Source organism: Herpailurus yagouaroundi, unplaced genomic scaffold (assembly GCF_014898765.1).
Source record: "Herpailurus yagouaroundi ecotype Mexico unplaced genomic scaffold, PumYag 159, whole genome shotgun sequence".
Lineage (NCBI taxonomy): Eukaryota > Metazoa > Chordata > Mammalia > Carnivora > Felidae > Herpailurus > Herpailurus yagouaroundi.
Window position 1 is genome coordinate 66009082 of NW_024412400.1, and position 19554 is coordinate 66028635.

The 19554-nt window shown below is 36.7% G+C and overlaps 1 protein-coding gene across 2 annotated transcripts in view; it reads right to left on the reverse strand.

Moving 5' to 3' along the window:
• Window positions 1-19554, reverse strand: part of SPATA16 (spermatogenesis associated 16) — a 257968-nt gene that overhangs the window by 49422 nt on the left and 188992 nt on the right. For both annotated transcript variants that reach the window (XM_040480776.1, XM_040480775.1), the window contains exons 6-8: window positions 18801-18948; window positions 1953-2099; window positions 781-893 (exon numbers count right to left, since the gene is read on the reverse strand). In XM_040480776.1, the coding sequence (XP_040336710.1) occupies window positions 781-893; window positions 1953-2099; window positions 18801-18948 (408 nt within the window). The remainder of the gene's footprint in view (window positions 1-780; window positions 894-1952; window positions 2100-18800; window positions 18949-19554) is intronic.

A 19554-nucleotide genomic window follows, 5' to 3' on the forward strand; every position in this document is an offset into this window, starting at 1 on the left:
TCAGTTTTTAAGAGTCTCTTGTGGTTTGGCTCCCTCCCTCTCTAACTGTTCTTTGTTTTCTTCCCCTCCCCCATGGTCTTCTGTTAAGTTTCTCAGGATCCACATAAGAGTGAAAACATATGGTATCTGTCTTTCTCCGTATGACTTATTTCACTTAGCATAACACTCTCCAGTTCCATCCACGTTGCTACAAAAGGCCATATTTCATTCTTTCTCATTGCCATGTAGTATTCCATTGTGTATATAAACCACAATTTCTTTATTCATCAGTTGATGGGCATTTAGGCTCTTTCCATAATTTGGCTATTGTTGAAAGTGCTGTTGTAAACATTGGGGTACAAGTGCCCCTATGCATCAGCACTCCTGTATCCCTTGGGTAAATTCCTAGCAGTGCTACTGCTGGGTATAGGGTAGGTCTATTTAATTTTTTGAGGAACCTCCACACTGTTTTCCAGAGCGGATGCACCAGTTTGCATTCCCACCAAAGTGCACGAGAGTTCCTGTTTCTCTACATTCTCTCCAGCATCTATAGTCTCCTGATTTGTTCATTTTAGCCACTCTGACTGGCGTGAGGTGGTATCTCAGTGCGGTTTTTGTTTTAAAATATATTAAAACAACCCAAATCATCAGCTAAACTTTGCTTGGTTTTGCAGATGAGATTTACCATGAATGCTTCTGAAATCTTCCAATATTTGCAATATTTGCCCCATAAACTTTCCATACTTTTGGAATTGTCTAAAATTTGTGCTTTGGACAAATATAAGACACTCATATACCTACATTCAATTGGGTGCTTCTAATAAAATCCAGTATTGGCAAGATCCGCTTCCCCATTGTCTCCATGTGCCTCACTGTGTCTTCTTTGGTCAGCAGACCGAAGGGAGTTTTATGTTCTAAAAATTGTAACAGTAAACTTTTATACTATTTTTCCAGACTTTCATTTCAAAAATGCTTTCTTTAGCAAGCTATATACAGATATCTCAACGTTAATAGATATGAAATCTTTAGTGTAGAAACTAGTACCATCCCTAGACCACATGCATAACAATGAAAGATCTATGAGGAGAAAGGCAGAGGAGACATTGCCCTTTCGAGACTATCATTTATTCATTTTGTTGTGTTTCCTGATTGAGAGATCTAAGAGACAGCCTATAACAATTCATCTCTCTCTGCAGAGTGTTTTTCCTGACTTGTGAAAAAATGTTGTCATAAATGTGTCTGATTCTTGTCTTGTTCCTCCCAGGTATTATTCAAGTGTGCAGATCCCATTGACTTTGAATGTGGCTTGAAGTTGAGATAAACCTCGGAGGATAGAGTGCCAGATAAAACACAAATCCTTAATTATGTGGGTAGAGCTGAAGGAATAAATTTAACCTGGTCATGAATTCTGCCCACAAATCTGAGACTTCGACTCCATGTGAATATTTTCTTCATTTTTGAAAGTTTCAACTAGAATTACTGAATACCATTTAACTGTAATACTCTTCAGGAGATCTAAGCTCTCGGTTAATTACATGAGAATGGAACAAATATCAGTACAAAAGCAGATAATCCAAGTGATTTAAAGTTGTCATTGGCTATATTTTTTATTTTGCATAATACGTTTGTCGGATAATTTCCTTCTACATTTGCTAACTGATAAGAACAAAAACTTGTATTCTTTAAGTGCTTTATGTTTAGGCACTTTATGTTTAGTGCTATGGGGGTGAGATGGTTGGAGTGAGGGAGGCAGGCACTCTAGAATTGCATTGGTCTTGGGGGAGTCTGAATCCCAGGTATTGTTAACTAATCCACAAAGAAGACTGGAAGGAGTTAATAATTACCCAACAAACATTTTTTGGGGTCTAGCACTACTATATGCTAGGCCTTGTGATGAATAAGATTTGCTGAAGAATGCACAGTTCCTGCCTTAGAACCGCACTGAAGGATAATAATAAGTCCATGTGATTTACCTGTAAATGTAGGCAGCTTCCTACTTGATAGTTTTTCCAAAAATTTTCCATCTTCTTTGTTTTTGAACCCAAGAGTCAAGAGGTATTGTTGGGCAGGAAAAGATGACCAGTCAGCTGTCTGAGGCAACATGTGGACTCCTTGAAGATCTGAAATACAATAGGAAATGAATTAAAGGCTTTGATATCAAAGGGTATTTTCCCCCTAAATTTCAGGAATTGTACGTGGAAGGCATTATAAATACAAATATTAGAGGCACAGAAGAAGTATATGCATCAAAATGTCAAATGCATGATATATCAACATTTTATTATGGTATGTATTTCATTATTTATGCTTTTTAAAAAATATAAACATACACAGAGCATAGTAGTAAAATATGGTTAGATTACATGGATCTCCTTCCATTCAAGATAATAGAAAGTTCAGGACAAGCTTGCAGGCTTAATATTTTTCTGTGTGCTTTTTTTCAAGAGAATTTGATTTTTCTGTTCATAGTTTAAGATTTAAAGAAATAACGTTATATGAAAGGAAAGAGAAAAATTGCCAAGTGCGAATTAAAATATAAGACTAATTAATTTAGTTACCATCCCTTCTGTAGTTGAAGAAAATTTGAAATGACAAATATGCTGATTTTTGTAATTAGACTTGGAAATAATTCAAGTGTCATGAAAATGGTTGCAAAACAAACTCATATACTTAATGACCATGAGAACTAATATTTACTGAGTACTTATTTTCTACCTTCCCTTGTTCTAAGTACTTTGTGCACATTTTCTTTTTAAATCCTCATGATAGCTTTACAAAATTGGTGCTATTGTCCCCATTTTGTGAACAGAAAGTTGAGGGACACAGATAGGATGTGACTTACACAAGAACACAGCCTGTAAGTGGACAAAGCGGGATTCATCCTTGGCAGTCTGACTGCAGAGACTGTGGACCTAACCCCTGCACTCTGCTTTAGGCTTGCTTGGCTCTAGATTACTTTTGAGATACGGACAAATGTCAACTATGGGGTTTTGGTGGCCAGATTCACTTAAATCATTTCCATTCTGAGTGATAACGCTTTGGTTAATTGTAATAGACTTCACAAATGAAGGATGATGAACAGAGGGTTTAATGAGCTCTCCTGACTTAACACTGCCAGAAAGGGAAAATGATGCAATTTCAAATATCCTTCAGTTATGATTTGGTTAAAGGTCAGTTTTTAATGTAGAATCAGAACTGAAATGGTAATGATTCAAATACAGCCTTCATTATTTATCTGTAATATGCCTTTAAAAAATAATAGATACAGAAACCATGAATGTTTTTATCCACCCTCTCTGGCATACTCCATTCCTATTTTTAGCTGCAGAACCCTTTGTTCAAACTAAAATTTACTGAGAAGCCCAGTATACATATATGTTTTGAATATAATTTATTGTCAAGTTGGCTAACATACAGCGTGTAAAGTGTGCTCTTGGTTTGGGGAGTAGATTCCCATGATTCATCACTTACCTACAACACCCAGCGCTCATCCCAACAAGTGCCCTCTTCAATGCCCATCACCCCTCTTCTTCTCTACCCTCCCCCCCATCAACCCTCAGTTTGTTCTCTGTATTTAAGAGTCTCTTATGGTTTGCCTCCCTCCCTCTCTGTAACTATTTTTTTTCCTCTTCCCTTCCCCCATGGTCTTCTGTTAAGTTTCTCAAGTTTCACACATGAGTGAAAACATATGATATCTATCTTTCTCTGACTGACTTCACTTTGCATAATACTCTCCAGTTCCATCCACGTTGCTGCAAATGGCAGGATTTCATTCTTTCTCATTGGCAAGTAGTATTCCATTGTGTATTTAAACCACATCTTTATCCATTCATCGGTTGATGGACATTTAGGCTCTTTCCATAATTTGGCTTTGTTGAAACATTTGTATAAACATTGGGGTATATGTGCCCCTGTGAATCAGAACTCCTGTATCCTTTGAGGACCCCAATATTTAAAGTTGATAAAAGTAGGGCTGTTCTGTTTGGAGCCTGGAACACCAACTACCCACCCGCGTGACCGTAACCCGTTCTACACCCTACATGCAATAGTCACCTTAAACCCTTCCACAGACCAACAATTTTTCAAAGCTCTTTGACACATTTTGGTTAATCAAATAAAGCATGGCTGTCAAACAGAGAGTTAACATGTATGCTTATTGAAAAAACCAAAATATCACAAAATATCTTTTAAACACAAACACAGAACAAAATATATTAGACATGCTTTAGTCTTTCTTTGGTGACTCAAGATCAGGTAATCCCTTGATGTTATTGAGAGCCAATATTTATCTGGCACTTCTGTGCTATACACTTTTCCAGGATTATCCTTTTCACTCAACAACTATGTAGGTGGGCCTATTATGATGCTCACCTTGCAGACGGCAAAACCAAAGCTTCAAGAAGAGTTTGCAAACTTGCCTAGGATCACACAGGGAGCAAATGGAGCCACCAGAATTGAAAGTCAGGCAGCTGGACATCAAAACTTGACTCTTAAAACTATCCCCATGACAACTGAGCCATGACAATAATCATTATTCTAAGAATCAATGGGAAGCGTGTTACAGAAGCACGGCAATGCCAATAAATAGATGGTTTTAATAGACATGATTCTAGATAGGACATTTCCTACTCTATCTAGAAAAGTACACAGCAAGCACAGAGTTCTCAGAACTAATAGAGTAACTTTTAGGTGCTTTAACACGCAGATTTAACACGGCTCTTTAGTTGGTGCTTGAATCACAAACTGCTTCTTTTTTAAAGACTGTCTCGTTTCTCTAAGCAAGGTGAAAATTGTGATTTTTGCATTTAAACTTCAAAGGTGCAGGAAGTTTCCTTGCTTTTGAAATCTTCTGTAGATAACCACAGGCACATCTTCTGCTTCCAGCCTAATACTGTCTAGTTGTATATAGTAAGGGAAGAGTTCACCAGTTTGGCTGAAGTGGCCAAGAACCTGATCATGTAGAAAGGCAACTAAGTAAAAACAAAAAGGACACTAACTCACCCTTCTGATATATGATCATCATATTTAAAAAAAAATTTTTTTAACACTTATTTACTTTTGGGAGACAGAGAGAGACAGAGCAAAAGTGGGAGAGGAACAGAGAGGGAGACACAGAATCTGAAGCAGGCTCCAGGCTCCCAGCTGTCAGCACAGAGCCTGATGCGGGGCTTGAACTCACTAACCATGAGATCATGACCTGAGCTGAAGTTGGATGCTTAACCAGCTGAGCCACCTCGGTGTCCCTCACGTTTATTTCGATTGTGGTCATCATTTAGCATTCTATAAGATGCCTAAATTTATAAACTGTCAGCATTTTCAGCAATTAGCATACTCTGGAGATCAAGGCCAGAAGGTATGTGATCTTTGGCTACAGTTTGCTCTTTAACTTGGTTTTGCTCCCTGACTTACAAGGCCTGAGGCCTTCAGGCCATGCTGGGGATGATGTTGGGGGCTGTTCCATGGAGACGTCCTTGGCGTCTTGGGTACCTTTGGAGGGCAAGAGGCCCCCTGAATAGGTGTGGATAGGCTTTATGTCTGCTCTGACCTCCACACAAACCCAGAGTATATCTAGACATAGAAGCTTCTGGATCCCAGGGCTGAAACTTCCTGTCAGCACCTGCTTCCAGCTCAGAGGGGGTTCCTGGCAGGACACCTTTAAAGCTTTAAGGCCTACATTGACAGAAATGATAGGAGGCTCCAGAATACCAAAGTTCAGAAGTGATTAGGGTATGCTGTGCATGGGCTGGTGTTGGCAGTAGGCTTGCAAGAGGCATCTTGAGATTTGTCATTTTCTGGTGCAGCTCTATTGCCAGAAGCAGCCAGATGTTTGAGGGCTCAATTACATAAATAAATGGGGAGTTTGAAAGGTTGACCTCTACTTGCTCTTAAATATTTGGTGGATAAAGAGGAGAATGGCACTGATAGTGGCAGTGATTAGATTGACTAGTGAAACTAATGTTAGCAATATAGCTAATTTATCATAAAATATGCTTGCAAAAATAAAAGTATCTTCTGTTCCTTTCAATCCTCTGTTTTATCTCATGTGTTCCATCTATTATGAACTTTTAGTTGAAGTTTTAAGACATGAGAGGCCCCTACATTCAAACTGTTAAATTTAGAAAAAAAAAATTTTTTTTTAAAGTATCATTCTTATTCTATTTGTATGCAGAGTAAATTGCAGTTGTATGAACATTTAGCCTAGCAGGTGGTCTATGACCCAAAATGACGACATACTTACCAGATGTTGAATCTCATGTAACATTAATTTGAGTGCTAATTGTTCTCAATTTTATGCTCATAAACCTCTACCTACGTCCGAAAAGCCCTGTGCCCCTGATGGATATGAAAGTTAACCAGATTGTATTGTTCTTTGGTAGGAAAGTTGAACTGATTAAAAATGTTCGCTTTGCTTCTGTCATTCCAGAAGAAAACATGAGAAATAAATCCGTTAATGCATTCTTTTACAATTTATCACAATTAGAGGTGAAATTTAGATGACTATGACCAAATTTATTATTAAAAAATCAGTTTTTCAGGTATGATGCAGTTCCAAATTTTTGCCATTAGGAAATTGAATGCTTTAAAAAAGAATATCAAACATAGTTTATGCAGATTAAGTTTCTTGCAAAAACAAAATCTTTCAATTCTTTTTGAAAGATGTCTAACCTCAGCAAAAGAGGATAAAGTTTGCCCTTTATCAAGAACATTTTATTGTACCACAGAAGGCTGGTCTTCAGTGTTATTCATGTTTTCAGGTCTTCAAGTTATTCATGCAGTTTGACCTTCTGTACTGTTTCCCTCCTCCTTCTTCTCCAAGTCACCTTCCTGGAGTTCAGTGACAGTCTCTTCTCTTTCTACCTGTCTCTGTCTGTCTGTCTGTCTCTGTTTCCTCCTCTCTCCTACACACACACACACACACACACACACACCCCTCCTGATTGCTCTTTCTCCCTTGCTCTTCCTGCCTTCTCATTCAGTGGTCTTCCAAGCTGTCCTTGGATCACTGATAAGTTCTTCATACATACAGTCTTGGCGGCAGGGGGCTGGTCTCTATTCTGGTGGCTTTAGCGATTACTGCTAAACAAAACATTAGGGATGGAAAGTATAGTCTTACCTGAAAATCTCCACCCAATTCAAACACAGCGTTTCCAAATGCCTCCTGGGACATTGCTATTTGCTCATCCTTATAGAAATTACCACCAACAATGCAGCGAATACATTCTTCAAAAGTGATTTTTATAATCACCACGACTTCCTTCTTCCCTGCTTTTCACCAACGTGTTATAAGGATAACTATTATTCACCCAATTATTTGGGTTTAAAATCTGGAAGCTATCGTTGACTTTTCTTTCCTCTTATTCCCTGACATTTAGTGAGTCTCAAAACTAATTCAATTTGGCCATTATAATACACCTCATATTAACTCCTTTCTTAGCATAACCATTGCTACCGCCCTGGTCAGATTTATGATCATAACATCTGGATTACAGCAAACGTTTCCCAACCAACGTCACTGGTATCATTTCATGCCAATATATCTCCACACCAGCACCCAATGAATATTTCTGGAACATCGCCTTTGTGGTTGTCACATCCTTCCTCAGGAACTTCAGTGACTTCTTTCCTGGTATTCAAGCCTCTCAACTGTGTGCATCTGTTTCACAATCTGTACCTAATTCCTACATTTTTTCCAGTATAAACCTTAATCATCAGCTCTGCTGATTTCACTAACTTGTACCAGCCTGTGCTTTTCCTGCTTCTGAACTTCTCTTTGTTCAGAAAAGTTCTTTCCACCAAGAAACACTTACATATTCTCTCTCATATTGTAAATGACTATCCTTCCAGATGTACCTAATTTAAGTCCCACCCTGTCCATGAAGAGTCTCCTGAATATTTCAGTATCCCCCTTCAAACTCTTAAAGAAATCTATACTATTCACTCTAGAGTCTCTTAAGGTTTCATGGGGGGTATGTCTTATCTCTTTAACAGGTTTTAATCCTCTTGAGAATGACATCTTCAAGTTATGTTCATGCCCCAAGCATCTAGTGGGTGTCCATCAATATTTGAATCTAAAAACAAACGTTTCCAAATCCTGAATTTTTAATGGTAAAAAAGAAAACTTCAGAAAAAATCTTTTTCAAAAAAAATGACTTCAAAAAGAACAAATAAAATGTTCAGAGCTTCTGAGATATGACTTATTTCTTTGTCACAGCCTTTGTTCTTTATTTTACCTAAACCTTAAGTGATTTCTGTTCAACGTACGAAGGGTGAGTGAAGTAAGATAACCAGCATCAAATAATCCAATGAAATAGATGCTCAAATGAACAAACCAGCTTTTCCTGGATGGAAAAATTAGTTTCATATTCAGGTTGTACCCTGGCTGTAGCTTGTTCTCAGGGAAATATGAAGTCATAGCTACAGAAGAGGACTGGATTAATAGAGAGAGTCTGACTTAGTGAAACTGTCAGAACCACCAGAAAAGCATCTGTGCAAACATGAAATACTGATTGTAGATCAGCAGACTCATCTATATATATGAGGGATAGCTTTATCTGTTATGAAGCTAAATATGCATAAAATAAAATTTAAACTCTCTGGAAGTAAAGTACAAAACATAGATGCCGCCATCATCATCAGTATTTTCTGTTGGACACCTCATCAGAATCACAGCCAACGGATTGTGAATGAACTTTTCAAAGCAAAAAAAAAATTTTTTTTTTAAAGAAAAAGCTTAAGAAGTTTAAAAACTCTTTGAGAAATATGCAAATCTGTTAGTGTTCTATCACCACCTTTCTCTAAGTTTCATTTCCTTCTCTATTTTCTGGTGTCTATGTCATTTCTCTGCCCTTTGTCCATAACAAAATGTTCTGACATTTTGGGTTAGAGTGAAATCTCATTTCTAAAGGTCCCAATTGCTCAGTATGAGATGGGACCATGTCAGTTTTATATGACTTCTTTTTACTGATCAGTTTCAGAGTTTAACTTCTACAGTGCCTTCGTAATGCCAACACTTTGTCATTAGTTCTTTCCCAACCATTTTCTGAGTTTTATCTTGTACTCCTTTTAATGCCAATACTTCTATCTTGGAAGTTATCCACAAATTCACATCAGCAAGAAAATAGCAAAAGGCAGCAACTTTACAGCTAAGTTATCATTATTGCCCCCCATAAATAATAAAACAGTTTCTACTTTTAAAAACATAGCATATTGTGATTTTTGCATTCCATGTGTGAGAAAGCTATATATATAATGAATCTTTGTATAATAAATTACATTTTCCTGTTGACCTTCATTATAATTTCAGAGTTCTAGATGTAAGTGGAAAAAATTGGTTTCCATTCCTAAGATTCTTAATTCTCACTTCAGACTTCTGGTCTACTTCTCCAAAACCAATCTTTGTATTTTTAAGTTTCTTCTCATAACCCATATATACACTTAGAGAAGTAAATAATTCCACAGGATTTTTATGTATAGTTCATTTCTATTTCACTTGAAATTCATGTTGATTCCAAAGTTTTATGTTCAATCTGCTGTATTGTATTCTGGGGAAGTTCCTTAATTCCATCCCCACCAAAGTAGATTTGAAACAATACAAATATTAAAGATACTGCTATCCTATCAATATTTACTAGACTCATGATCAGTAAAATAATACAATGTTGTTATAATTCCCATAAACAACTATATTTTTGCTCTATATGAGAATTGGAATGGCCATTGGTTGGTTGGTTACCTACTATGCATTCCCTCCTCCTTTTTTTCCCCCCTTGGAGAATTCCCTCAATCTCTACTTGCTCTAAAAGTGTGACCTAACTGATGCAGACCAGTCAATCCACGGCATTACTCTGAGCTCAGTTTTGGTTCAATTATAAGCATAAGTGCAATTTGGGCTAATGAGAAAGAACAAGTCTCAGGAATTGTGTGGAAGAGGCACTCACTGTTCTTCAGAACAGTGTGATTTGAGATCTCTAATGACATTTGAGCATTTTGCTATTACTCAAGATCTTAGCATTTGAAAGTATGGTACAGGAAGTGGGATAGCAGGCAGAACTTGAGAATAAAGCTGACTGCAGAAAACAGAGCAGTGAATGAGCTGTTGGATTAAGCTGTATTTAAAGGCAGTGCCACCTGTGGGTCTTTCAGTAATACAAATCAATTGTTCCCTGCCTCCCTCTCCTCCTTTAAAATTTAAATATAATGAAGTCAGTTTGAGCTGTGATTCCTACCACTTGAAACCAAAGATTTCTGATATAGGGATTTAACTAGTAGTTTGTACATTTCTAAATACTATGGAATCCTTAAAATATTATAGCTGAGATGCAAGACAGTCATAAATTCTTCAAGTTAGCTATCTGGGAAGAATATTTTCCTTATTTAAGACACAACAGTTTGAGGATTAGGAATTAATTTTTACAGCTACTACAAAGATAGCAAAATTGAATGCATCTTGGTGATGCCATTATTATGATAATATTATGACATTATTACCAATAATTGAACTTAAATGTATATTAGCATAATTTGTCTTGATCTATATCATAATTATTACTTTTTCATTTTTGGTTAGATTCTACATCTTATAGAAAGTGACTTTTGGGTAGTTAACTAAGAATGCATAATAAAGTCTTACATAATCTGAAAACCTCAATTTCCCTTATTATCTGGATTGGTAATCTATGTATTTGTTTGTTTATATCCCAAGGTAGAAGTGTAATGACTTGCCTTACATAAATACATACGACATAAGAAAAAGTGTAAAAGAATGCTTGAGGAAAACACATCAAAAGGAAAAGTAAGAGATGGATGATAAAGCCGTGAGATTAATACACAAAGTGTGTTTTATAAATTTTTATATATTTGTTAGAATTAAACAGGATCAGCTATCTCATTCACAATATTCCTAGAAATTAACACTGGAAAGGAACTACTTATCTGTTTATTAGGGAATAAATTTGAGGAGAGTATTTGGAGAGCTTAGAGTAGGAAAGAGACTTGGAGAGAAGCTGCCATATAAGTGTGTGTGTGTGTGTGTGTGTGTGTGTGTGTGTGTGTGTACACACGCGCATGTATGTGTATGTGTGTATGCGTTTTGCAGAGCATTATGGATACAGTACCTGTAATACCTGCTTCCTGCCATGTATCTCATTCCAAGAGCTCCATCTTGCCCTAACTCATTGGTTTTTCTTGAGAAGCTGCGGTAAAAATTTACATTACTTGCACTTATTTTTGGATTATTAACTGGCATTTCTTTAAATGCCATTCTGTCTGTCTTCAGTCAGATCCTATAAGAAAATATACTATGGAGGATATATTATATAGTTCCAGAGAAGTCCAGGAAAAATGCAATCGTGAAAGGTAACAGTAGATGATGGAGACCAGAAGCAAACAGTGCCGTAACCTGCTACTGCAAAGGACAAGTGACCTGTATGTTGAGAAGACAGAGTAGTGCCAGAAAACCACATTTCCCATTGGAAAGACCAACATTTTCATATTTTAAGAACAGAGACTTTAGCTCTGTATATGGGGGAGTTACATACTTTGGGAATGATTCTCTGTTTCTAACAAGAATTCTGTGGTACAAATACAAGATGATTTATCATCTTTATAACCAACCCGGTCGTAACACTTTCATAATAATACTGGGGATATAAGCTCTTTAATTCTATAACCTTTTCCATTTGAGAAAGTGAATTACAGAGAGGAAAATAGTCTTATCTTGAAAACTCATGATCATGATAAAATTATAATATTTTAAAGAAGAAAGAATAAAATGAGGAATTTTTTATTTCCTATTTTAGAAAGCATAAGAATGTATTATCCTTACTGGTAAATGATGACTGAACAAGAACAGGGTTATAAATTTTAGTAAAAAGCAATTCTTAAAGGTCTATTTTAAAACAATATATTATTTGTCTGAACATACATATTTACTCTTGGGAGTTATATTGCAATGGAAAGACAAAATATGACTCTATCCACCTCAGTGTTAAAGTAATTGATATCTGATCCAGAAAACTTTTCTATTAAACATTACTAAGCACAGATCCATTACTGAATATTTATTTATTTAGCAAATAAATCTTGATATTTTCATCAAGAGGAGACAGGATATGCTTATTGTATTACTTTATTATTATTAAAATACAACCATGCAAGAATAAGAACTATACAAAATTGCATTATTTCACTGGAATATATGAGTAAAAATCTCAAGCAAAATCTTTATAAATGAAAACATAATAATTCTGGGGCTGATGAATTATTATTTGTTTTATATACCCTGACTACTCTGCATGAATCAAACTGGATTTTTCCTTAAATAAGAAAAATGGATAGCTACACTGTTAAAAATTCAGTAATTTTTTCTCCGTAAAACATAATACAATACAGCTCTATTACAATAAGGATTTAAGATTTTCGCGGGTCTTACCATATTCCCCAAATAGCAAAAGATGCAGGGTAAGTTCCCGAGGATATGTAAACCTGGTTGTCCCAAAAGGCAGATTTTAATTTTAACCTTCCTTCGTCAGTCTTGTAGAAGTTATAAAGGGCAATATAGTTTAGTACCTGCCACTGAGGGTGAAGGGGTTTTTTCTCACAATAAATCACTAATTTAGTCGGTCTATACAATAAAAGATTCAAAATATTTATAGCTGTTTGCATTTCAAAATGGATTTATTTTTATAGCTTTTCTCTTTCCATCTGTTTCTCATGTGAGAATCGCTGACATGGGTTACTATGAACTGGGGGCTAGCTAGAGAAAAATGCACTGCCTAGGGACTCTTTATTGTGAAAACCCTTCCCGCTCATTACCGCCACCTCTGCCAGCTATTGCTGGGCTCATTGCACTGTCACGTGACCAAGGAGTAATGAACTCAATACTATCAGGTTTGATGAAGGTGACCTGGAGTTGGGCAGAGTTTCTGAACTGGGGGTTTGTCTGCCAGCCCCTGCTGGGACAGTTAAATGTGTTAGTCTCCAAGTTTTAATGACAATAACTATTTATCCAGCAAAACTTTGATAGGTAAACTCCTCATCCAAGATCTTCAAGGTATAGATTTTATGACCTTCATCTGTTGATTGTTTATTTAGTTGACCTCTGTAATTTAGAAATTCTTACTTATAACCTAAATTTCTCTTGCTGCAATGAAAACTATATAATTGTGTTCTATCTTCCATAGGGCCCAGTGAGTCTCCTGAAATGTGATCTTTCTGTGGGTGGGTACAAACATGTGTGTATGACAGCATTCACCTGTAGTTGTCCAGGGAAGGATGAGTGAGTGTGAGATAGGAAAGAATGTGTACAATCTCTGAGCGTTTCTGAGGGTAGAGTTGATTGCAAATGAAGGAGTGTTTATTCAGTCACTGAGTTCACATGAATTTATTGTGTGCATCACAGATGGACTAAGAAGCTGCTACCTGTTATGATGTAAGGCAGTGTATTAGAGTAAAGCTTCCTAATGTAACAACAACAAAAACACCCAACACAGGGGCGCCTGGGTGGCTCAGTCGGTTAAGCGGCCGACTTCGGCTCAGGTCATGATCTCGCGGTCCGTGAGTTCGAGCCCTGCATCGGGCTCTGTGCTGACAGCTCAGAGCCTGGAGCCTGTTTCAGACTCTGTGTCTCCCTCTCTCTGACCCTCCCCCATTCATGCTCTGTCTCTCTCTGTCTCAAAAATAAATAAACGTTAAAAAAAAAAAAAAACACCCAACACAAAAGCCTCCAAATCTCAGTGATCTAAAGCAATAGAATTTTGGGTTTTGCTCATGTGGGTATTCAGTGGATGACCTTCCACAAGGTAATTCAGGGAATCCAAGCTTCTTTTGTCTGTGGCTTCTTCAGTTCCATGGTCCTATCCACTCAGTCAGTAGCCAGGGAAAGAGAGTTCTGCATGTAGGGTTTTACAGGCCAGGCCTGGAAGTGGCCCCCATCTTTTCTGCCCACATTCTATTGGTCATTATTCAGTCACAAGCCTCACCTAATTGTAAGGGAGGTTGGAAATGTATTCTAGTTGCATATATGGGGAGAAAATAGTTTGGTAAACAACTAGCTAGTCTTGCCACTTTCAGTGCACTTTCCAAACTGTTCCCTTGTCTGTTTTCTCCTCCATCATGATTTTAATTAGAGTCAGCCTTCCATCCTACCATTAGAGCTTAGGTTTTAGTTGAAAATGTTCTATAAAAGAGTGGAAAAATACAGTCCAATATTCGCCCTGAATTACAAATTACTAAAATCAGATCCCTTCTTAGAAACAGGTATATTCTAGCACTCCCTAGAATAGTGTCTGGAATATATGTGTCCAATAAATGTCTGATGACTAAATGAACAGATGACAAACCACCCATCTCTATTGTTGATCCTGAGGATCTTGGGATTCTGGAGCATAAAGGGAGAAGAGAAATAGAAAAATAGCATAGCAAGTTGGAGAGAGGGTTAAAATTACTTTCAGTCTTTAGTGGAGTAAAGGGGATTTCTTGAGTAAGACCCAGAAGGTGACTTGGTTTACAAGCCAGCATTCTGGCAGGGAAAGGGAATCTCAGAGAATGGCTGTAGGTTGGGTCAAGTTATGTGGTGAGGGTGGTTGGTGTACATATAAAGAAGCATCTACACCAAAAGGCAGCATGGGGAACTCATATACGTATCCTTTGATCACCTAATGTGTTACATAAATGAACCCATCTGGTCCTGCTCAAACCAACAGAGATTATCTGAAGTTGAATTAGCTATGTAATCAGCAACTGTACCAACCTGCACCAAACTCTGAAAAAAGAAACATTCCTCACATGCCTACTGACCTCTTTGGATATTGGATATGTCTGAGCTATGTGAAAGTTGAAACCAGACCAGGGGGAGAAGAAAATCTCATGGGAAGGGGAAGGAAGCTGGTGAATTTGATTTAATAGTTACTGAAGAAAGACTAAATTTTAGAAATGATTGAATGAGATTGACTCCTTTGCAATGGGATAGAATATATTATTGGCTCTGGACAGACAAACACTGAATATGTGTAGGGGAAAAAAAAGCCTCATGTCTGCACACATCTGCTTTGTGATTGTCCAGTCATACTGCTGTATGGCTATTTGTTGGAATAAATAACTGAATACATTTTTGGCAGAATAAAAGTTTCTTAAATTCCATCTACAAGGCAGATAAAAGGAAAATCCTGGTTTTGGAGAAGTGCCAATAAAACAAAATAGCTACCCTCTTAGTGTGACTCTCTTTCTAGCTACTACCTTTGGCTACGGATGCCTGCCCTAATCACTTAGTACCACCTGTAAGATGCTAAAGATAACATTTGACCTTTCCTATTCCTATGCTTTGTGTCCTCACTCACCTTAGAAGCCAGACCACTAAGGCTGTGCATACACAGTTAATAACGATGGTTTCACTGTCATTCCAGCAATGACTTTGGGGGAAGATCCTTTACTGATTTGTAACAGAGACAAGTAATGTCATCAGTGCAATACCCTTCTTTGTTCGCCCAAGGTACAGGTTCTACAGAGCAAAGAACCTACCCAATCCCAATGAAATTTAAAATTCTAGACTGCCTTCTCTACCTCCAGAAGCTGTCTTTCCTCTCTAGTTTCGTATATAGCACTGTCATACTCCAGCAATTAGTAATTATAAAATAATAGAAACAATCATTAGTAACTTATAATTACCATCTTTTCCAAAGTATAAGATCCTTTAGTATGAATCTCTTGCCAATAGATCACAATTCATCTTGATAACAGGTTGATGGAGTTATATGAGACATGAATCTGGATTATTAATGGTATTATTGTTTTTAAGCTCTCAGTGACAACAGTGCTTCCTAAGTGTTTATTAACCTTCATGACTTCTCTGTGAAGTAGGTTAAATATAACTAAATTCATTCTACCAGTAGAGCAGTTGTCATACAGGTGATCTTCAATGAATTTCTCTTCATTACGAATGGATCCGAGAATAGAAATGGAAATAGCTGAATTCGATTCATTTTCCATGACGCTAGATTGACATGACTCTTGTGTGCTATTAAAGCCACTCCTCCCCAAACTCTTAACATATCCATAACAAAATAATAAATGATTTATAACAATTAGCAGAAAATGTGAGTTCTGAAACATTTTTATTTACTTCCTTACAAAATGCTCACACTAAGTAAATCAGCATCAATGGTCATTATAGCATGCACTGTATTTTCTCTTCCTTTTCCTTGCCCTCAAATTCTCATTGTTCTTTAGAGATTCATTATTCAATCATCACTAGTTAGGTTTACTTAATATCTTTCCTCCACAGAGTTTGAGGCACTGTGGAGAAAACAAGGACTATATAGAACCTAAATTTAATGCTTCTATCACACCTCTGCTCCTATCAGATGGCAATGGTATAGCTCAATGGCAAGGACATGGGTTCAAATCAAAGGCCTGCCACCAGTGATTTGCTGTGCATCTTTGGAAAAGCTATTTGTTTTCTCTGGTTGTTGTTCTCTTATTTCTAAGTAAGAATCATCTTACTCCAAAGATTTGGGAATAACAAGAGATAATAAACGTAGAATGCCTGGCACTTTAAAAGTGATCACTAACAGAGTGCATTACTAATCATATAAATCAGTGACTTGGCCCCAAAGCCATGAAAAAAGGAACTGAAAGGCCCTTAATAGGAAGATGAGATATTAGGTATGTGCATCTAGAGATTTCGCCTCAACATGGTAGTTGTTGAGTGACTCTTAATTTTGTACAAGAAAATCTTTGTCTTAATTCAGAATAATAGCTAGCACATAATAGATACTAAAAAGTATTTTGAATGAATTAATAAAAGCAAGTGGCTTCCAAAGACAAAATGAGGAAAAAAGGATAACACTAATGTTGTGTCCTCTACGTACACTTGACCATCCAGATCTCATTGGGATATCAGTGATCCAAGAACATAAGGAAAGAGGGAGGTTTGAAGTGTGAGAGAGATGGAAGGAGAGTAGAAATAGCACTGGAAAAAAATCCATCTTTAGGAAAATAATATACTCATCTAGTTTACTAATGAAGAGTATGGGGAAAGGTGGCATTTTATAACATGTTATTTTTTCATTTAAAAAAGTCTTAGGGTTTCTCCTTTTCACGCATAGAATCACCATGGTACAAGGAATATTGTGCTAGATCCATAGGATTAGTTCTACTTAAAACCTTAAAATAACCTCCTGTTTCAACTCATCAGATTAAAACAATGTCCTCCTAAACAATCCTAAAAGTTTTATGGAACCATAAAAGACGCCAAACAGCTGAAGCAATCTTGAAAAAGAAACACAAAACTGGAAGTATCACAATTCCAGATTTCAAGTTGTATTACAAAGCGGTAGTAATTAATACAGCAGGGTACTGGCATAGAAATAGACACATAGATCAAAGGAATGGAATAGAAAATCCAGAAATAAACCCATAATTATATGGTCGATTAATTTTTGACAAAGGAGAAATCAATATACAATGAGAAAAAGACAGTCTCTTCAACAAATGGTGTTGGGAAAACTGGACAGCCATATGCAAAAGGAATGACACTGGATCACTTTATTTTACCATACACAAAATTAAACTCAAAAGGGATTAAAGACCTAAATGTGAGACCTGAAAGCACAAAAATCCTTCAAGAGAGCATAGGCTGGAATCTCTCTGACATCGGCTATAGCAGCTTTTTTCTAGATAGGTCTCCTGAAGCAAGGGAAATAAAAGTAAAAATAAACTACTGGAACTATGTAAAAAAAAGTTTTCTGTACAGTAAAGGAAACAATTACAAAACTGAATGGCAACCTACTGAATGGGAGAAATGTTTGCAAACGACATATATGGTAAAAGGTTAGTGTCCAAAATATATAAAGAACTGATACAACTCAATACCCAGAAAACAAATATTCCGATAAAAAATGAACAGAAGACATGGACAGATATTTCTCCAAAGAAGACAAAAAATGCCCAAGAGACACATGAAAAGATGCTCAACATCACTTATCACCAGGGGGAAATGCAAATCAGAACTACAATGAAGTATCACCTCAAACCTCTCAGAATGGTTAAAATAAAAAAATAGAAGAAACAACAAGCATTGGCAAGGATGTGGAGAAAGGAGAGCCCTCTTGCACTGTTGGTGGGAATGCAAACTGCTGCAGCCACTCTGGAAAACAGTATGGAGTTTCTTCAAAAAATTAAAAATATAACTACTCTACAACCCAACAATAGCACTACTGGGTATTTATCCCCAAAATACAAAGGGATACATGCACCCTGATGTTTATAGCAGCATTTTCTACAATAGCCAAATTATGGAAACAGCCCAAGGGTTCGCTGATTGATGAATGGATACAGAATACAATGGAATATTACTTAGCCATAAAAAGAGTGAAATCTTACTTGTCACTTGCAATGACACTTACATTGCAACACTCACATTGTCATTTGCAACAACATGGATGGAGCTAAACAGTATTATGCTAAGCGAAATAAGTCAGTCAGAGAAAGATAAATATCATATGATTTCACTCATATGTGAAATAGAAGAAACAAGACAAATGAGCAAAGGGGAAAAAAAGAGAGAGGCAAACCGAGAACAGACTCTTAACTATAGAGAACAAACTGCTGGCTACTGGAGGGGAGGTGAGTGGGAGAATGGGGTGGTGATGGGGATTAAAAAGTATACTTATCATGATGAAAAAAAAAATACAATAAAATGAAAAAAAACCCAAACCCACCACCAATAGCAATGTACTCCTAAAACTGAAACAATAAACAAACAAAGCAGAAATGACCCATTTTATTAATGGAAACAAACTAGCAGCTGACAACTTGAATATTACCTGTGTAGATGTATTCCACATATGCAGGATGAGTTTTTGTGAAAACCTCTCTTACTTTTTCTATTTTATCAGCTCTGATTTTTGTTGCAAATGGTGTATACATAACTGAGAAAGATTCTGCTCTGGTGATGGCTTCTTCAATCATGGCCTGAGAGAAAGCAAACAACCCATTTGGCATCAATAACAATATATGACTTTTTAAGAATGTAAAAAAATATAATTACCTTCATGGATGATTTAAAAATCTATATACTGTACTGCAAAGATAACATATTTTGGTCTTGAAAATTCATTAGAATAAATTTTTAATTAGTTCTGGAAATACTATTTCATATTAAGAAAACCAATTAAATGAAGAAAGTTTGTAAACAGGCACCTCAAAACTGAGCTTGCTTTAAGATAAAAATAAAAATTCTATTTTCCAAGGTGTCATTTTTTACTTGATTTTAAAAATAAAATTCTTAAGTCTAATATAATTATTCTACTCTTGAACAGACATTGATGGGAAATTTGTACTTTATTATTTTTAAAAAAAAATTTTTTTTTCAACGTTTATTTATTTTTGGGACAGAGAGAGACATAGCATGAACGGGGGAGGGGCAGAGAGAGAGGGAGACACAGAATCGGAAACAGGCTCCAGGCTCTGAGCTATCAGCCCAGAGCCCGACGCGGGGCTCGAACTCACGGACCGCGAGATCGTGACCTGGCTGAAGTCGGACGCTTAACCGACTGCGCCACCCAGGCACCCCGGAAA